The sequence below is a fragment of the Exophiala viscosa genome (assembly GCF_022695815.1).
Source record: "Exophiala viscosa unplaced genomic scaffold EDD37scaffold_5, whole genome shotgun sequence".
NCBI classification, from domain to species: Eukaryota; Fungi; Ascomycota; class Eurotiomycetes; order Chaetothyriales; family Herpotrichiellaceae; genus Exophiala; species Exophiala viscosa.
In genome coordinates this window covers 1080133-1094427 of record NW_026944357.1, presented here as the reverse complement: position 1 = coordinate 1094427, position 14295 = coordinate 1080133, and the positions used below count along the sequence as shown (strand labels likewise).

The 14295-nt window shown below is 51.3% G+C and overlaps 6 protein-coding genes across 6 annotated transcripts; 3 read left to right on the top strand and 3 right to left on the bottom strand.

Moving 5' to 3' along the window:
• Positions 1-427: 427 nt before the first annotated feature.
• EDD37DRAFT_410611 (uncharacterized protein) lies at positions 428-1545 on the bottom strand. The gene has a single exon (XM_062812453.1). It carries the CDS (start codon positions 1394-1396, stop codon positions 623-625), a length of 774 nt encoding a protein of 257 aa, XP_062670277.1. The 5' UTR covers positions 1397-1545; the 3' UTR covers positions 428-622.
• Positions 1546-2644: 1099 nt separating this feature from the next.
• On the top strand, positions 2645-3885 carry EDD37DRAFT_650269 (uncharacterized protein; the record flags this gene model as incomplete). Its single annotated transcript, XM_062818229.1, has 2 exons — positions 2645-3208; positions 3256-3885. 2 exons carry the CDS (start codon positions 2645-2647, stop codon positions 3883-3885), a joined length of 1194 nt encoding a protein of 397 aa, XP_062670276.1.
• A 113-nt stretch (positions 3886-3998) lies between these two features.
• On the top strand, positions 3999-5624 carry EDD37DRAFT_410732 (uncharacterized protein). The gene is made up of 2 exons (XM_062812455.1): positions 3999-4106; positions 4329-5624. The coding sequence occupies exon 2, from the start codon at positions 4333-4335 to the stop codon at positions 5179-5181; it is 849 nt and encodes a 282-aa protein (XP_062670275.1). The 5' UTR covers positions 3999-4106; positions 4329-4332; the 3' UTR covers positions 5182-5624.
• Positions 5625-6150: 526 nt separating this feature from the next.
• EDD37DRAFT_410546 (uncharacterized protein) lies at positions 6151-7468 on the top strand. The gene is made up of 2 exons (XM_062812451.1): positions 6151-6998; positions 7071-7468. The coding sequence occupies exons 1-2, from the start codon at positions 6315-6317 to the stop codon at positions 7191-7193; spliced, it is 807 nt and encodes a 268-aa protein (XP_062670274.1). The 5' UTR covers positions 6151-6314; the 3' UTR covers positions 7194-7468.
• Positions 7396-8900, bottom strand: EDD37DRAFT_410561 (uncharacterized protein). The gene has a single exon (XM_062812452.1). It carries the CDS (start codon positions 8760-8762, stop codon positions 7743-7745), a length of 1020 nt encoding a protein of 339 aa, XP_062670273.1. The 5' UTR covers positions 8763-8900; the 3' UTR covers positions 7396-7742.
• Positions 8901-9508: 608 nt separating this feature from the next.
• On the bottom strand, positions 9509-14210 carry EDD37DRAFT_694576 (uncharacterized protein; the record flags this gene model as incomplete). Its single annotated transcript, XM_062820085.1, has 5 exons — positions 12955-14210; positions 11903-12902; positions 11726-11844; positions 10045-11699; positions 9509-10006 (listed from the first exon to the last, which is right to left on the bottom strand). The coding sequence occupies exons 1-5, from the start codon at positions 13787-13789 to the stop codon at positions 9509-9511; spliced, it is 4107 nt and encodes a 1368-aa protein (XP_062670272.1). The 5' UTR covers positions 13790-14210.
• Between the last annotated feature and the right edge of the window lie 85 nt (positions 14211-14295).

Below are 14295 nucleotides of genomic sequence, written 5' to 3'. Positions count from 1 at the left end.
CAAAATGGAAGTCTGCGTTTGGGTACCCAGCAAACTGCGCTTTCCCTGATGTACCTTCTATGTGCAGAAATCCTGATCACCACTGCAACATTGTGGCGTTGCTCTGCTCGTGCTCGCTGTCCACTGGCCAAATAGTACTGTAATACTGTCGGTGGCCTAATTCGAGTGCACACTGCTGACAACTCTTATCAAGCGCTTTCCCAACCCGGGTTCGCCAGGTTGTGATGTACATGGCCGTTTGAAGTAGATCGGATGAGTTTCGGAGTTGAAAGAACGTTGAAATATATGACGTCCCTTCAAATGCCTTTCTCACTGAGTCAACGGTAATCCCTGTCTTCGGGAGACTATTTAGTAATGACAACCATCCTCCAGTAAATCTTGTCGGGACATGCGCTCTGCAATGGTGTCTGACGAGCACTTCCCGGGGGTCGACGCCTTGGCGGGTCGAATTCCAAGAGAGTACCCGTGCGCTTGCAACGTCTCGAATCTATAATCTCGGGGGAGCTCTGCGCGCAATTGGATGCGTCCCTTGCTTCGTTGCGCTTTCCCATCTTGTATGTTTCCTTCTGAGGGCCCAATCTGATTCAGAAGTGGTGAGAGATCTGCACGAGGCATGACGCTCTCAAGGGTCCGCAGTTCGAGCCGAGCTTGCGACGTTGATAGTATCGTCTGGGAGAAGGTACTCGGCGGAATCTATCGCAAAGTTGTCCCAGTATGTAATCGAGTCGTCAACTGACGATTGTGCAGAGTGCTTCGTATCTGACCCGGGGTCAAAGGTCCAGTCCAGCGTTAACGGTCCAATCGTGGTCGGAGAAGGTAACGGCGGAACATCACTGCTTGAACCCAAAGGCAAAGGCTCATTAAGGAGGTTGGTTGACTCCCAGTTGGGACGCAATAGCTCCGACGTCGAAGAAGAACGTGTTACTTCCGGGCAGCAAGATGACGGGTCCGTCGAGCTGCGAGTTTGTGATACGGCGCGCCGTGTAGATTTGGGGACAGTACTTGAGGTTGCCCTCGCATCTAAGGGCTGCATTGCGTTCGTGGAGATAGCATGAGGTGATATTTTTGGCTTGAGCTGGCGCAAGTTTGAGGGATTGTTGCTGGTGGAGGAAGATTGCTCCGTGGAGCGTTGTCGCAAGAAGGAATCGACAAGGACAGGACTGACGCCTGCTGTATTCAGAAGCCCTCGTAGACGGGAATTCTCTGCTTGCAGGTCCTGGAAGCTCTGACGGAGCAAGTCAGCTTCGCGACAAGTGATACGACATTGTTCGAGCCTCTGCTCTAGTTCGATGGTATACTCTTGTCGTCGAGCTCGGCTGCGTCTTTGATTGTCACGTATACGCTCCTGCTTAGCCTTCAGGCTGGCTAAGGATGCTGGATCACTGGGAGAAGCCATGGCAATGCTGCTCAAGAGACAACCTTTCTCGGGACGGCGAATGTTATATCCAATGACATGACCACAAATGATGGAAGAGGAAGATTAGTAAAAAGTGGCGGATGATTGGCGGCAAGACCCGTTCGCGACCAAGAACGTCAGATGCAGAAAGGTCCTGGGTGTCAAGTCTCGACTTGGGAGCAGCGCACCGCCTCGATTGTTTGAGGGCAAGAGGTCCAGCATGTATCTGCACGACCATTCAAAGACATGATTGGACCATGACAACCATCTACTTTCCAGAACAACGTTCTATGTCGTTTCAAGTTATTGACGCCATGATGTCTTGCGTATACCGTTGGTGGCTCAGCGAACTCGAAGCATCGAAATACTTGAGATGTACGACCCGAAGACAGACCGTCTGGGGATGAGAGTCCAAGCCGCAAGCAAGCCAATCATGTAGTTGCGGTCTGTCACTTTTTTGTGTACGACCCTGATTTCCCAGCCATTGGGATTGGTCGATGGACAAGAAACGAGGCAGCCTGGCTTCGTATTTCTGCTGGGGGCAATCGTTGCAAATTCGGCGTAAGCATCCTAATGGCCTCATGGGACATTGTCCCGTGCCAGAGGCATCGACCTTCCCAATTGGGTGGCTCGACCTGCGAAATTCGCTCCACAAGCACCATTGTATGACTTGCAAGAATGTCGTAACATGATAAGTGGCGTTGTAGAAGGGGCGAGACCCTGCTGGAGAAGTTTCGGCAAGTTCCAGCTGCTACCTCACTCGTGATGCAGGTCTCAACACTGCATGAAGGGGAGCCGAGAATGTGCGTCACAGGACAATGTTGCAAGTGTTGGCATGCCTTCAACACCTTTGCTGTTAGTCCGAAGCCGGGACGACCACATGGAGTTCTCTGAGTCCGAGATCATATGCTGCCATGTTTCTGCACTTGGACTTGAAGTGTAAGGGCATTTGCTCAATGCCCATCATATTTCGAGGCAAAAGTGTGCCTTTCCCGACGGATCAGATAATGCTCGTTGTAGATCAGATAGGCGAGGCTTTGATACGAGTCATGCATCACAAGTCACGTGCAAAATTGACTCGTGTCGCGACTTGGCAGCAACTTCACTTGACATTCGCTCTTTGCTGTCGCTGTTCACGTTCCTTTCACTCTTCCAAACCTCCCTTAATTCCTGTAGACATTTCGACTCGTTCTACTAAATCCCAAGACTACTCTGTCCCAATTCCATCGATCTTGCGGTGCTACGAAGATGGCTGACTCTCCAGGAGAAGGGCCACCTCCCGATGCCGAAGGGTTGGACAGACCTTCCGAGAACGAAGATGAATTGGACGACCTGCATGATGAGTTCGATGACCCTCAAGCAGTGGCCACTGCCGATGCCGCAGACCCAGACTCCGATGACGAATCACTTCTCTCCGAAGTCGATGAAGCCCAGTTTGCAGACTTCGATCCAACAGCTGTACAAGTCGCGCCTGATTTCGATACGCTCAACAAAGCCATCAAAGTGACGAAGAGAAAGAGGGCAGACGGTGAAGAGGAAGCACCCAAAAAGAAGAAGGAGAGGACGCGGGAAAAGGTCAGAAAAAACCAGCGCAGACCAGACAGTGATGATGGCTTCTCTGGCGGCGAAGAAGTAGATGGCAAGCGGTCACGAAAATCCAAGCCGGATGGCGAAAGAAAGCCCAAAGCTCCACGCCCGGAAATCAATGAAGAAGACTTGACTCCTGAAGAGCGAAGACGGCGAGCGTTAGACAGAGCTATGGATGCTGCGGTCAAGAAGTCGTCCGGGAAGAGGCTTCGGAAGGGTGATATTGTAAGTTCACGTCACATTTCCACAGGACTTGTTCTAACAAAAATAAGGATCTTGAGCAGATGGCGGATGCGGAGATTGAGGAGATGCGCAACAAGATGATTACAGCGGCAGAGGCGGATGGAGAATTGGTTCGACAGGGTTTACCTGCTTCCGAAAAGCTCAAGATGCTTCCAAACGTTGTCAGCTTGTTGAACCGCAACAATATTGTCCAGTCGATCTTGGACCCGGAGACGAACTTGTTGGAAGCCGTTCGATTCTTCTTGGAACCATTGAGCGATGGTAGTCTGCCAGCCTACAACATTCAGCGTGAATTGTTTGCAGCACTTGGCAAGCTTCCGATGAACAAGGAGACGTTGATATCTTCCGGCATTGGAAAGGTCATGCTATTTTACAGAAAGTCCAAAAGAGCAGAGCCTGCCATCAAACGACAGGCCACCAAACTGATGGAGGAGTGGTCAAGACCTATCTTGCAGAGGAGTGATGATTACACGAAGAAGACTTGGGCTCGGGCGACTTATGATCCGACGAGGAGAAGAGATGATGGACAACCAGCTGTTATTCCAAAGGCAAGGGTTAATGTGGCGCCTGGTCAGAAACAGAGCAATAGGGCGAGATTGCTGCCAGGAGCGACTAGCTATACCATCGTGCCGGAGGTGTCGACAATAGTCAGACGTTGAGGGAGGGTATCAACCGGGGTCTATGAAATCTATCAATAGGGCGACTCGAGCAGGCCACATAAGGATGTTTTCTGCCCGCATTTGCGATTGCGATGGTTCCTCATGAGGTGTCAGTCAGTGTCAACGACGATATGGAACGCTCTAGGATCCGGGCGCCCTCCTTCTTCATCGTGCATTCACACTATGCATAGCGACAGCGAGTGCCTTATATATTAGCGACAATCACACAGCGTTCTTTATGAAGCGCTTCACATGTTCATTTCATTGACCGCGGATCGACGTGGTCAGAGTCTGCCGCGGCCGCAATGGCTCCCTTCTTCTTACCGTCAACGTGCTTCAAGCGCGGACGCTGTCAGCAACGCGAACCTTACGTGGCTTTCATTCACGACTTAGACAACGCCGCCCACGAAGTCAAGACCATACACACCCATCATGACACAGACGGTCATGGAGGCTCCAAAGACACCGGAGGCCAAGATTATCCGGGTCAACGACATGATGCCACCGCCAACTCCAGTGAAGGCGTCTAGATCTGAAATGAACGTGCGACCAGCTCCACCACCTTCTCCCTCGCCTCGAACTCGCCCTTTTTTGAAAGGTTCGATTGGAACGGATCTGCGGCGTGCTCGAATGGCTACTACTACGACGACTGAGGTGGCGGCCACCAACACGACTGAGGCAAGAGCAGAAGCAGGCTTGTCGACGCCTATAGTCAAAGCTGCAGAGATTCAGTCACCCTTCACTCCGAGCTCACCAAAGCTGCTCGAACGATTTCCAGCCGGACAAGAAGTCTTTCTCCTTGATGCCAGAGGAGATAGTATCATTGGCGTCGAAAGAATCAACCCTGCGACGTTTGACCCGAGTCAACTGTTCACGATCAATCCAATCTCTATGGCTCGAGCTTCCAATGTACGCCAGTTCGACGCGCCCAACATCTTCTTCATAACAGGTCGCTACCTCAGGACTACAAGCGACGGCAAACCGTTAGCAGCTCGAGCGGAGAGAATAGTGTACCGAATCAGTCCGAAAGATGGCAACGGACGGGATCGGATGGTTCCTCGTCGTGATCTGCTCCTTGAGGTGCGATTTCGACCTGGTGATCGAGTGTATTACCTTGAGAAAGAAGATGGATCTGACACAGCAATCAAGTGGGAAGCAGTGGTCCACGGCGCTGAGGTGGTCCGGGACAATCGAATCTACGAGGTCCATGTCATACAACAGAAGAGAAACAAGATATTGGTCACTGACGACTTGCTGGAAGCCTATACAGGCAACGGCTTGCATTTAACAACATGATCAGTACGGTGGAATTGGATATGATTGGCATGCTGGCGCGTTGGGGATGCAAAGCACTCGAGCAGGATATGGCGATCTTTCCTCCGCGTCAAGATACCACAAATGGAGACGAATGGAGGGTTCAATGAGAAGACGTATGTACAGAGTAAGAGCAGCTGGCCAGCCGGTCGTGGCCTGAGGCATGGTCAATGCCCAGGCGGACGAAAAAGCAGACACCGCGGGCTCTGCAAAAGGCGAAAAGCATCGGCGACCACGAGAATAAAAAGGGTGCAACAAGACACAAGTCACGCCATGAATGAGATTACTTACTCTCTCGGCAGAAATCATGTCGCGTGTCCTGTCTTTTAGATGAAAGCCCATTAAAATGGAGGCTGAAAAAGAATCCGAGGGTTTGCCGGGTTTGTCAAGGTCTTCTAGGTAAAGAAAGGAAGGTTTTCATTTCCCTTCTTTTCTCCGTGGAACGAATATCCGGTTAAACGTTTTGCGGGCGTCTTTTTGCGTCTTCGGCAATGCGGCCACTCGTGTGACTTCCGTAAACAGCTTTACATGCCCGTTGAGAACTTAATCGAGCTGCGTGATTATTCAGAACGTTCGTTATGGGTGCTAATCTGCCACAAAAGTACTACGCAGACACACACATTCTATTACCTTAGCTGTAGATTTGTACGGAGTAGTAGGCGGGGATTGGTATACGAGTCTTTTGGTACTAAAAGGCAGTTCCCGAACACCAAGTCTGAGAATGAAGCAGTTTCTGATGTCATGGTGATTTCATATTGGATTCATACTGTAGCAGATATATTTTGACCATATCCACATCCTTACTCGACATCTCTTTATCTGATAGACCTGCATACGACGGATACTCGCACACGCGATATCGACATCGACCTCGAACAGGGAAACACATACCCTCGTCCCTATCACCCGCTGCAGCTACCCTACCGACCTCGTAATCACATCCCCTCAAATCCAGCAAGCTAGCTGAGTGAGCAAACGGCGGGCAACCTATTGCGCTGGGAAACTGCGGAGAAAAACACCTCGAAGCTAGCCACAGCATAGAGATACCAGCAAAACACCATTTTGCAGCTCTTCACCTACGAAACCCACCTGTTCTATCTAAGTAAACCGCAAAAATGAAGATCCTCACCAAAGAACAAGAACGAGACCACTACAACGCCACCCTCAAAGGTGGTGCCATCGGCGGCGCCCTTGGTCTAGCAGTCGGCACCGCAGGCGTCGTCTTCGCTCACCAACGTTACCACTTCTTCCGCAACCTGACAATCCCTCTTAAGGCCTTCCTGATTACCAGCTCCGGCACATTCGCCGGCATCGTCAACGCAGACCACTACTCGCGAAAGTACGAACAATCCCAGAATGCAGCTGATGTCGCGTACCAGCAACGACAAGAGCAGCAATCACAGGCCGAGCGCGCGGGCAAGACCTTTACAGAACGAGCATGGGACTTTGGCCGGAGAGAACGCTATAAGATCGTCGGCGGATCGTGGATTGGCAGCATGGTCGCCGCCTTTGCACTAGTCAACCGCAATCCATACCTGACGGGCCAACAGAAGATCGTCCAAGCCAGAGTGTACGCCCAATTTTTGACATTGGGCGTGCTTGTTGCCACCGCCGCCTTCGAGATTTCCGACCAGCGCAGCCAGACCGGCCGCTATGAGACTGTTAGGTACATCGATCCCAAGGACCCGGAGCACAAGCGCATGCTTGAGAAGCAGGTTGAGCGTGAGGTGGGCAGTCAGGGTACTGGCAATCCCAGTGACGATATGTGGAAGGAGATGGTGGCTGCCGAGGAACAGCGTATGAAGGAACGTGAGGCCAAGCACAAGGAGTACGAAGCAAAGCATGCTAAGAAGCAAGCTAATGGCAAAGACAAAAAGAAGGCCGAGCACCATGATGACGACGAAAAGAAGGAGGAGAAGAAAGATGACAAGAAGGAGGATAAGAAAGATGACAAAAAGGAGGATAAGAAAGACGACAAGAAAGGAGGCAAATAGATGCCTTTCCGCGCCGACCATTCTCAGGTCCTCGAAACAATGCATTCACACCAGGGCCGGTCGACTTATGTCCAGATTGAGCAGTCTTCTGCCCTCCACACCCACGCACAACTTGCTGTACGATCCTCAACCATCAAAACCGCCTCACGCCATATCACAAACCTTCCTCGACCATGTCATAGAAACCCGGAGTCAATTGGCGTTTCAAGCGGAATTTGCTATCAAAAAGCAATTGCGAGTTCGGATCCCTGGTGGATAAATTGTTATCTTTGTCTCCCGCGTGGGATCGTCTATTACTCTAGTCTATTACTCTAGTCTAACCCGTATAGTCTCATCACGACCGGATACGAGGTATATAATATGACACAAAAGAGGTATCCATGTACAGAATAGCCTTACCCTCGGAGCGCCAATGCTCCGGTCTTCCCAAGATCTTGAATTACCCACGAAACTCCGCAGACCATGCCTCCAATCGCTCAAGGCTGTATCAACTGTATATCGTCCGCGTCACACTCGTCTATCTCGTTGCCGGGACCGACGCCCCGAATTCTATCCCCGTGCATACTCCTCGAGCAACTGCTTATCAAGGGCCAACCAGTTCTCCGCGATGCGCAAGCCTCTTACTCTCTCCATTTCAACGTGATGCCAATCCCATTCACCAGCCTTGTCTAGTGCGGTAAGTGGCATCAGTGGTTCACTTGCGTCCACCTGCTGTCTCGATGTCTTCTCCGCCAAGCTCTCGAGCTTCTCTACAATGGCGGTCGTGGCTTCAACAGCCTGTTCCGGCACTGGCGCAGGTAGGCCATCCGGTGTATCAACCCCAGAAGGTACAGTATATGATTCCGTGGTAGACATTTGTGTCGCTTTTTCCGACCCCTCAGACGAATTCGCTTGCTGGCCAGCTCTAGACTTGGAGTTCTCCGGCTTCGCGGGCAACCAACCTGCTGTCGTCAAGCATCGTTCCGGTGCGACAGTGAATCGGCCCTTCTTCACCACGTATTTGCTCAGCGACGAGGCGAGTACGACTTCCTCTTTTCCCTTTCTTGCAGGTCGTATAAACCAACTCCCTATGACTATCCACTTCTTGTCCCAACCCAGCACTCGGGAGCGCACCTCGTACCGCTCGTAGGGCTTGATCTCTCGGTGGAAAGAGGTATGTACGCTGCCGAGTATAACTCCTGTGCGGCCTTTATGTCCTTCCTTTTCCAGGTTCTTGACGCCTTGCTTCGAGTTGGGCGTGAGGAACTTGGTCATTAGGGCACTCCTGCTCTCGTCCAGGTCGGCAAAGTATGTGCTGTTGCTTTTGTGCAGGTTGTAGTCTGTTTCTAGTAGAGGAGAGCGGGAGAAGATGGATACAGGTTGAAAGAGTGGGTGTGTCTTGTTGGATGTGGATGATGACTGAATTGCGCGCTTGACGTGGGCTGGAGTATACCAGCTGCTGAACATGCGGTAGAATATGCGGACATGCCATGATAGAGGGAGAGATTTGAGGTTGATCAACGCGAAAACGATTGCGAGCGTACGCCATGAGGCGAGCGCAGAAAAGGAGGCCATTTTGTCTACGGGCATTTGCGGAGGAAGAATGGCGCGTTGGGTCAACACGGAATGAATGGTCAAGGAATGTGTGGCCTGTATTGTACGCACATTATTGCTGTGTAGAAGCTGACAAGTACTGGGCGCAACTGTGTAAAATTAGTGAGTTTGACGATGATGATGCTGAAAAGTTAGGGGCATTTGCCTCGGCTGACTTATTCCTCCGTACTGAAATCACGAAATCAAAAACGTAACTTAGGTAAGCCGAGTAGCCTTCAGGCAAAGGCTCGCGGCCATTTCAGGCGCCCCTAAGTGGTGAATTACCACAGTAGGTTAGCGGCTCTTGATAGTGCCAGACACCGAGTCCAGTGGGTCTTCTGAAGCCAGCGTCCAGATACAATTTGGGCGAACACGCGAATCTTTGCTTTTCTCCACCCACGAATCGGAAAGGTCACACACAGAAAGGCCAGTTACAGCCTGAGGGTTCAAGGAGAACTGTCAATGAGAAGCTCAGGGTTCTGGTACTCTCGAGCACCAGCACAGCCGGTCGGCCCATCGGCTGTCTGAATGAGTACACGCTGAGGCACGTTGGCTTTACACGGGATTCAACCCTCTGTCGAGGTCCAAACTGAAGCGCGAAGCCTCAGGCACATCTGAGGCCATGAATAGAGGCCTGGGCTAGCTTGGTTGAGGGTAAATGGGCGTGTGCTGAGGTCTAGAAACGAGAGTCGCGCGGGTATATGTGGCTATGTGATCTATCCGGATATCTGATCCACCACTTCCTAAGATATATCATCAAGAAGGAGAACCTGAGTATAACTAGGTCCGATGCGAGCAAGTCCCCAACACAGGTCATCGAAGGACTCGAAAGAGAAGAAGCTCCCGATGTCTAACCTGTCGTGGCTCGCTGCGGGCGTTGCAAATTCTTCGGCATTGCTCGAATAATCAGAAGATTGACTCGATGAAATGTTTGCACGATCCAGCAAGTTCACAAGCTCAAAAAGTGCATTTCCTTCAGCGACGTCTCGAGCCGTCTCCCCGTTTCGATCCCGGATGTTGATGTCTGGCTTGTGGGACAGAATCTCGCGAAGAAGCTTGCAACGAACGTCAATTCTGCGATGAGTATCTAATTCGGCAGCGCGTGCCCAGCCGAAGTAGCTCTCCACACCACGTTCACATGCGTAGTGCAGGACGGTCCTGCCGCCCTTTGAGTCTCTGTGGTTGATGTTGAGTGGACTTTGAGTCATGGGGATGAGAAGTGCTTTCAGGAGGGCCAGAGCCTGCACTGCGATAGCAGAGAACTGAACGGTTCGTTTACCCGGTCTCCACAAAGGCCTGATCGCAAGTCGATCGCTTGGAAGGCAAAGGCCAGGGCGTTTCGTCCGGCGGGAGTCTCCAGGACTACATTTGCACCTCGGGAGCGCAACTCCAGGACCGCATGATACTTTCCATTCCGGCTTGCAACCATGAGAGCAGAGAAACCGTACTCGTCTTGGTCATTGACATCCACATGCGGGCTTCCCAGTATCATCTTCATGCATTCTACGGTTCCATACTCCGTTGCGGAAAGCAAAGCTTGGAGGAGGTCTTGATGCGCTGCAGTCCCCTTTTCGTTGTGTAGTTTGAGAAGGGCCTTGTCTAAAGCGCCGATGTCTCTGGTCCGTGCTGCGCTGTGCAGGTCGTACGCTGCATAGTGAGCCTGCACGCTCGCTAGCGTTTGTGGGTGGTGACGGAAGGCGATCTTCATGAAGTTTCGGCCATTGATGTCCCAGCGGAAGGTGGCTCTTGGATCTCTTTCTAGCGCAAGATTGAGTATAACACGATCGAGCCCCTTGGGTAACGAATAATGCAGTGCCGTGCGGCCTTGCTTATCCGATGCTCCAAGGTCGAGCTTGGGATTTTTCAGGAAGAGTTCCAGAGATGTCGAATCTGTTTCTTCTGATCTGCTTTCTGGTCGTAGCGCCATGAGGAACGGGACGGTAACCCATTCATCTTTGAGAGCCCCTGAGGGGCACAGATTGACTGCGTCCGGAAACAACTCGAGGCATTTTTGAATAGACTGTGCGTTTCGTAAGTTTGCCGCGTGGTGTAGCAGCGACGTCCCAGAGTCGTGAAGCTTCGAGAATGCGAAATATTTCGAATTGGTCAACTCTAAGAGGCGCGTACTGCCAAATGTCACAGCCAGTTTGATGCCCGCCACAAACAACAACGAGCCTGCATCGGCAGGGACTCTCAGAAAAATGTCATCGGCAACACTGGAAAGATCTTGCGCACAAACCAAAAACCATCGCTGGGCCAAGCGGTTGCTTTTCCACTGCATGAGAACTCGAAGCAGATAACACCACGAGTTCTGAGTCAGTCTGTGGTGACCAATACCATCCGGGTGTGCCATGAACTCCAGGGTGCTGCTAAAAGAATCGATGGCTTCGATGCAAGCTTGAAGGCGACTCTTGTAAAACCAGAATCCGTCAAACAGATCCTGAAGAGCAGCGGAAGGAGTGTGCTGCGCTTCCCGCCAGTGCCAGATCCAGCTCAGAATAGCGTAACGTTCGAAAGTGCCTTTATCATGATAAGGAATCGAAGGATACATCGTTGCCGCTAATGCACGATACCGAGAAATCTGTTCGTCTGAGGAATCTTGAAGTGCCAGAAATGACAGGCAAGACGCGGCCATCGTAGAATGTGCCTCCAAGTCGCCGAGAGCTGGAGAGCTCTTCCACTGGAAGAACTCCACCACAGAAACGTGGCCGAATTCGAAGCGGTGGAATTTAGGATTGTGGATGACAAGATGGTGACAAGCAGCTTTAACCTCGTCGATCCCAATGTCCGAACTCTGAAGCTTCAAGCTTATCTCATCGTCGACACCAAACGATATCGCTTTGAGCAATGCCCTGTCAGTCAACGGCAAGAATTGGTGCAGAAGCCATTTGATGACACGACGGGCAAGGAGCTGGTCGACGGGATCTCCTTTGTCTATCTCGTCGTACAGCTTCTCGTACATTGGTCGCAAGACAGCGTCGCCGCTCGATGGAAAAGGAAGGGACTCTCCAGCCTTTCACGAATGCGTTTAGTCGTCGCTCCGAATATGTACTTGATCGCAAGCTCGGTGTATCTGAACCTGGAGATGTCCACATAAGACTTTGTAACAGCAACGGTGAGCGTGGGAGACGACTTACATGCCATTCGCTCTCTCGAGGAGCGTCCTCTTGATATCGTCAATGAATCCATTTCCTAAATTCTTCTCCCTCGTTTCAGCATTCACGGCAGACTCGACGTAGAGGGTCAAATCGCCACGGGTTTTGGCTGCGATGTCGTTGATGCAGAATCCTGCAGAAAATATATCCTCAATGCGTTGAACCCATCGGCTGGAAGCGAAGACCTTCAAGATGCCACATTTCGCCTCTAGCAGTGTGGCGAGGGAGTTGAGGAGTGTTCTCAAAGTATCTGCATCGAGTTCATCAAGACCATCGACGATGAGCGTTGCCTGGAGAGTCTGCTCGTCTTCGATGATACCGCCCAGGAGTTTCAGGACCTCCAGTCGAGTCAAGGCCTTGAGACCACGAGACTCCGATTCTTTCCACTTTTTCGCAACCAAAGAAAAGAATCTTTCTGAGCATGTAGCAAACTGCCTTAGAAGACACTTCAGTATATTCTCAGCTGTCATAGCACTCGCATCATTTCCAGGAGCACCAGAGCAGTAGAAGTAGGCCAAGTGTCCCGAGCTGTCTTTTCTGTGTTCCTCAATGACTGTAGAGGTGGAGATTGTCTTGCCAGTGCCAACTCCACTAGTGAGCCAGAGTGACGCTGTTTCGTCTGCGCAGTCCCACTTCAAATATTCATTATGGCTCAATATCCAGCCTCCAGGATTATGACGATCAGGGGCTTCTGCTTTGTCACGTTGAGTTACATGGACTGTATCCATATCCAGAACAGAGATCCAGGATAGCATATTCTCTCTCTCCTGCTTGCCGACGAAGTCCACGATCTTGGAGAAATCATTGGCTTTCGCAAGGATGGCATCTATGCCGGACTGTATCTCCTTCAAACGAGACTCAGAAAGCTCGTTTCGGATATCATCAATGATGGTGAGAGCAGCGGCTGTTCTCTTCTCAATGACGGCTTTGTATTCGACAAAAGACGAGTCCGAGGAGCCGTTCATAGCTTTCACAACTCGGTCTGCGCATATTAGTCCGTTTCGTTCCCAAAGAGACCTGATAGGAAGACATGCCTGCCCTGTTTTGGATGTAATAGTTCATCTCTGCTGCGTATGCGATAACAGCCATGTACACGTCCACTATACAATTCTCGAGGGCCTTACGCCCTTTGGACTGAGCCTGAGGCCCGAGGTAACGAGCTTCATATATGGAATACTCATCGATCGTGGCACGAATGTATTCACAGCTTTCCACAAGGTCGTCGTCGATCTCTTTGTTGCTAACGGCAGCTTCAAGGCCGAATGAGACGATTGACCATGCAAGCGCTCCATAACCGATCGGGTCGAATTGAAGCCCTGCGTCGACGAGGGAGTTGAATGTTGATATTGAGCTAACTAAGGATGACCATCGTCGTTTCCAGGCTTTCCTCTGCTGTAATCGTGCTCGTTCTCTGGCCGACTCTAACACTTCCGCCACCCTCTGGGCTTCGGCAGTAGCACGCAGGCTTGAATCGGATAACAGCCATTTCTTCAGAACTTGCGGGTCAATGGTCTCTGCTGCTCTGCTCCAAAGATCCCGCTGTGTAGTTTCGGACGGTTTTGTCGATGCGCCACTGGCCTGTTCATGAGGCGAAGGCGGTGGCTGCAAGGCGGGCGACGTAGATTTTGATGCCGCAGGTGGCGAGCGGACCGATAGAGTCTGATGCCGAGCTTGATTCGATGTCGAGACTGTAGGCACTGTAGATGCGGTCAAAGGACCGGCAGGCTCGTCCTCCTGCACGGGTTGACCAGTATCTGATGGTTCTAGCGATGACAAATGCGTCGAAGTCAGTGGCGACGAACGACGTGACCGAAAGAGGGCTTTCATTGAGGTTAGCCGTCCATCATTAGGCGCGAGATAAGGCGCCATTCTGTTGCTTGCATGGTCGATTGCTTAGCAATGACATTGATGACCATAAAACATGGACATCGAAGGAATTATGCGGCTGAAGTTTGGATTTGGTCGGACGAGATGAGGCGCATCTTCCAATACTTATTAGGCTGCAGGACAGTCCTGAATGGTTGTGCAATATGGTCTCAATCACTGGTGGGTGATAGGCCTGGAAGGTGCATGGTGGTGGCTCAGGCCTGCATGGTGCGACATCGCAGCAACCAGTCTTGTTGCAGAAGCTGTCTCTTTGGCAGACGTCCTAGGGGCCAGGATGTCTTCTCGGAGTCCTTGCTCTTTGAAATAGCCGACATTGTATTTGCCCGGCTGAATTAGGACGTGTATGTGGTAGACTGGTAGGGGAATTGCTTGCGTTCTAGCTACTCGTCGAGATGCTGGTGGCATCCAATGATGTTAGGAAATACGCCTAAATTCACGGCAATTGCAGAAGCTCGCGATGGCCCAAACCGACCAGCGCCGCTTTTGTA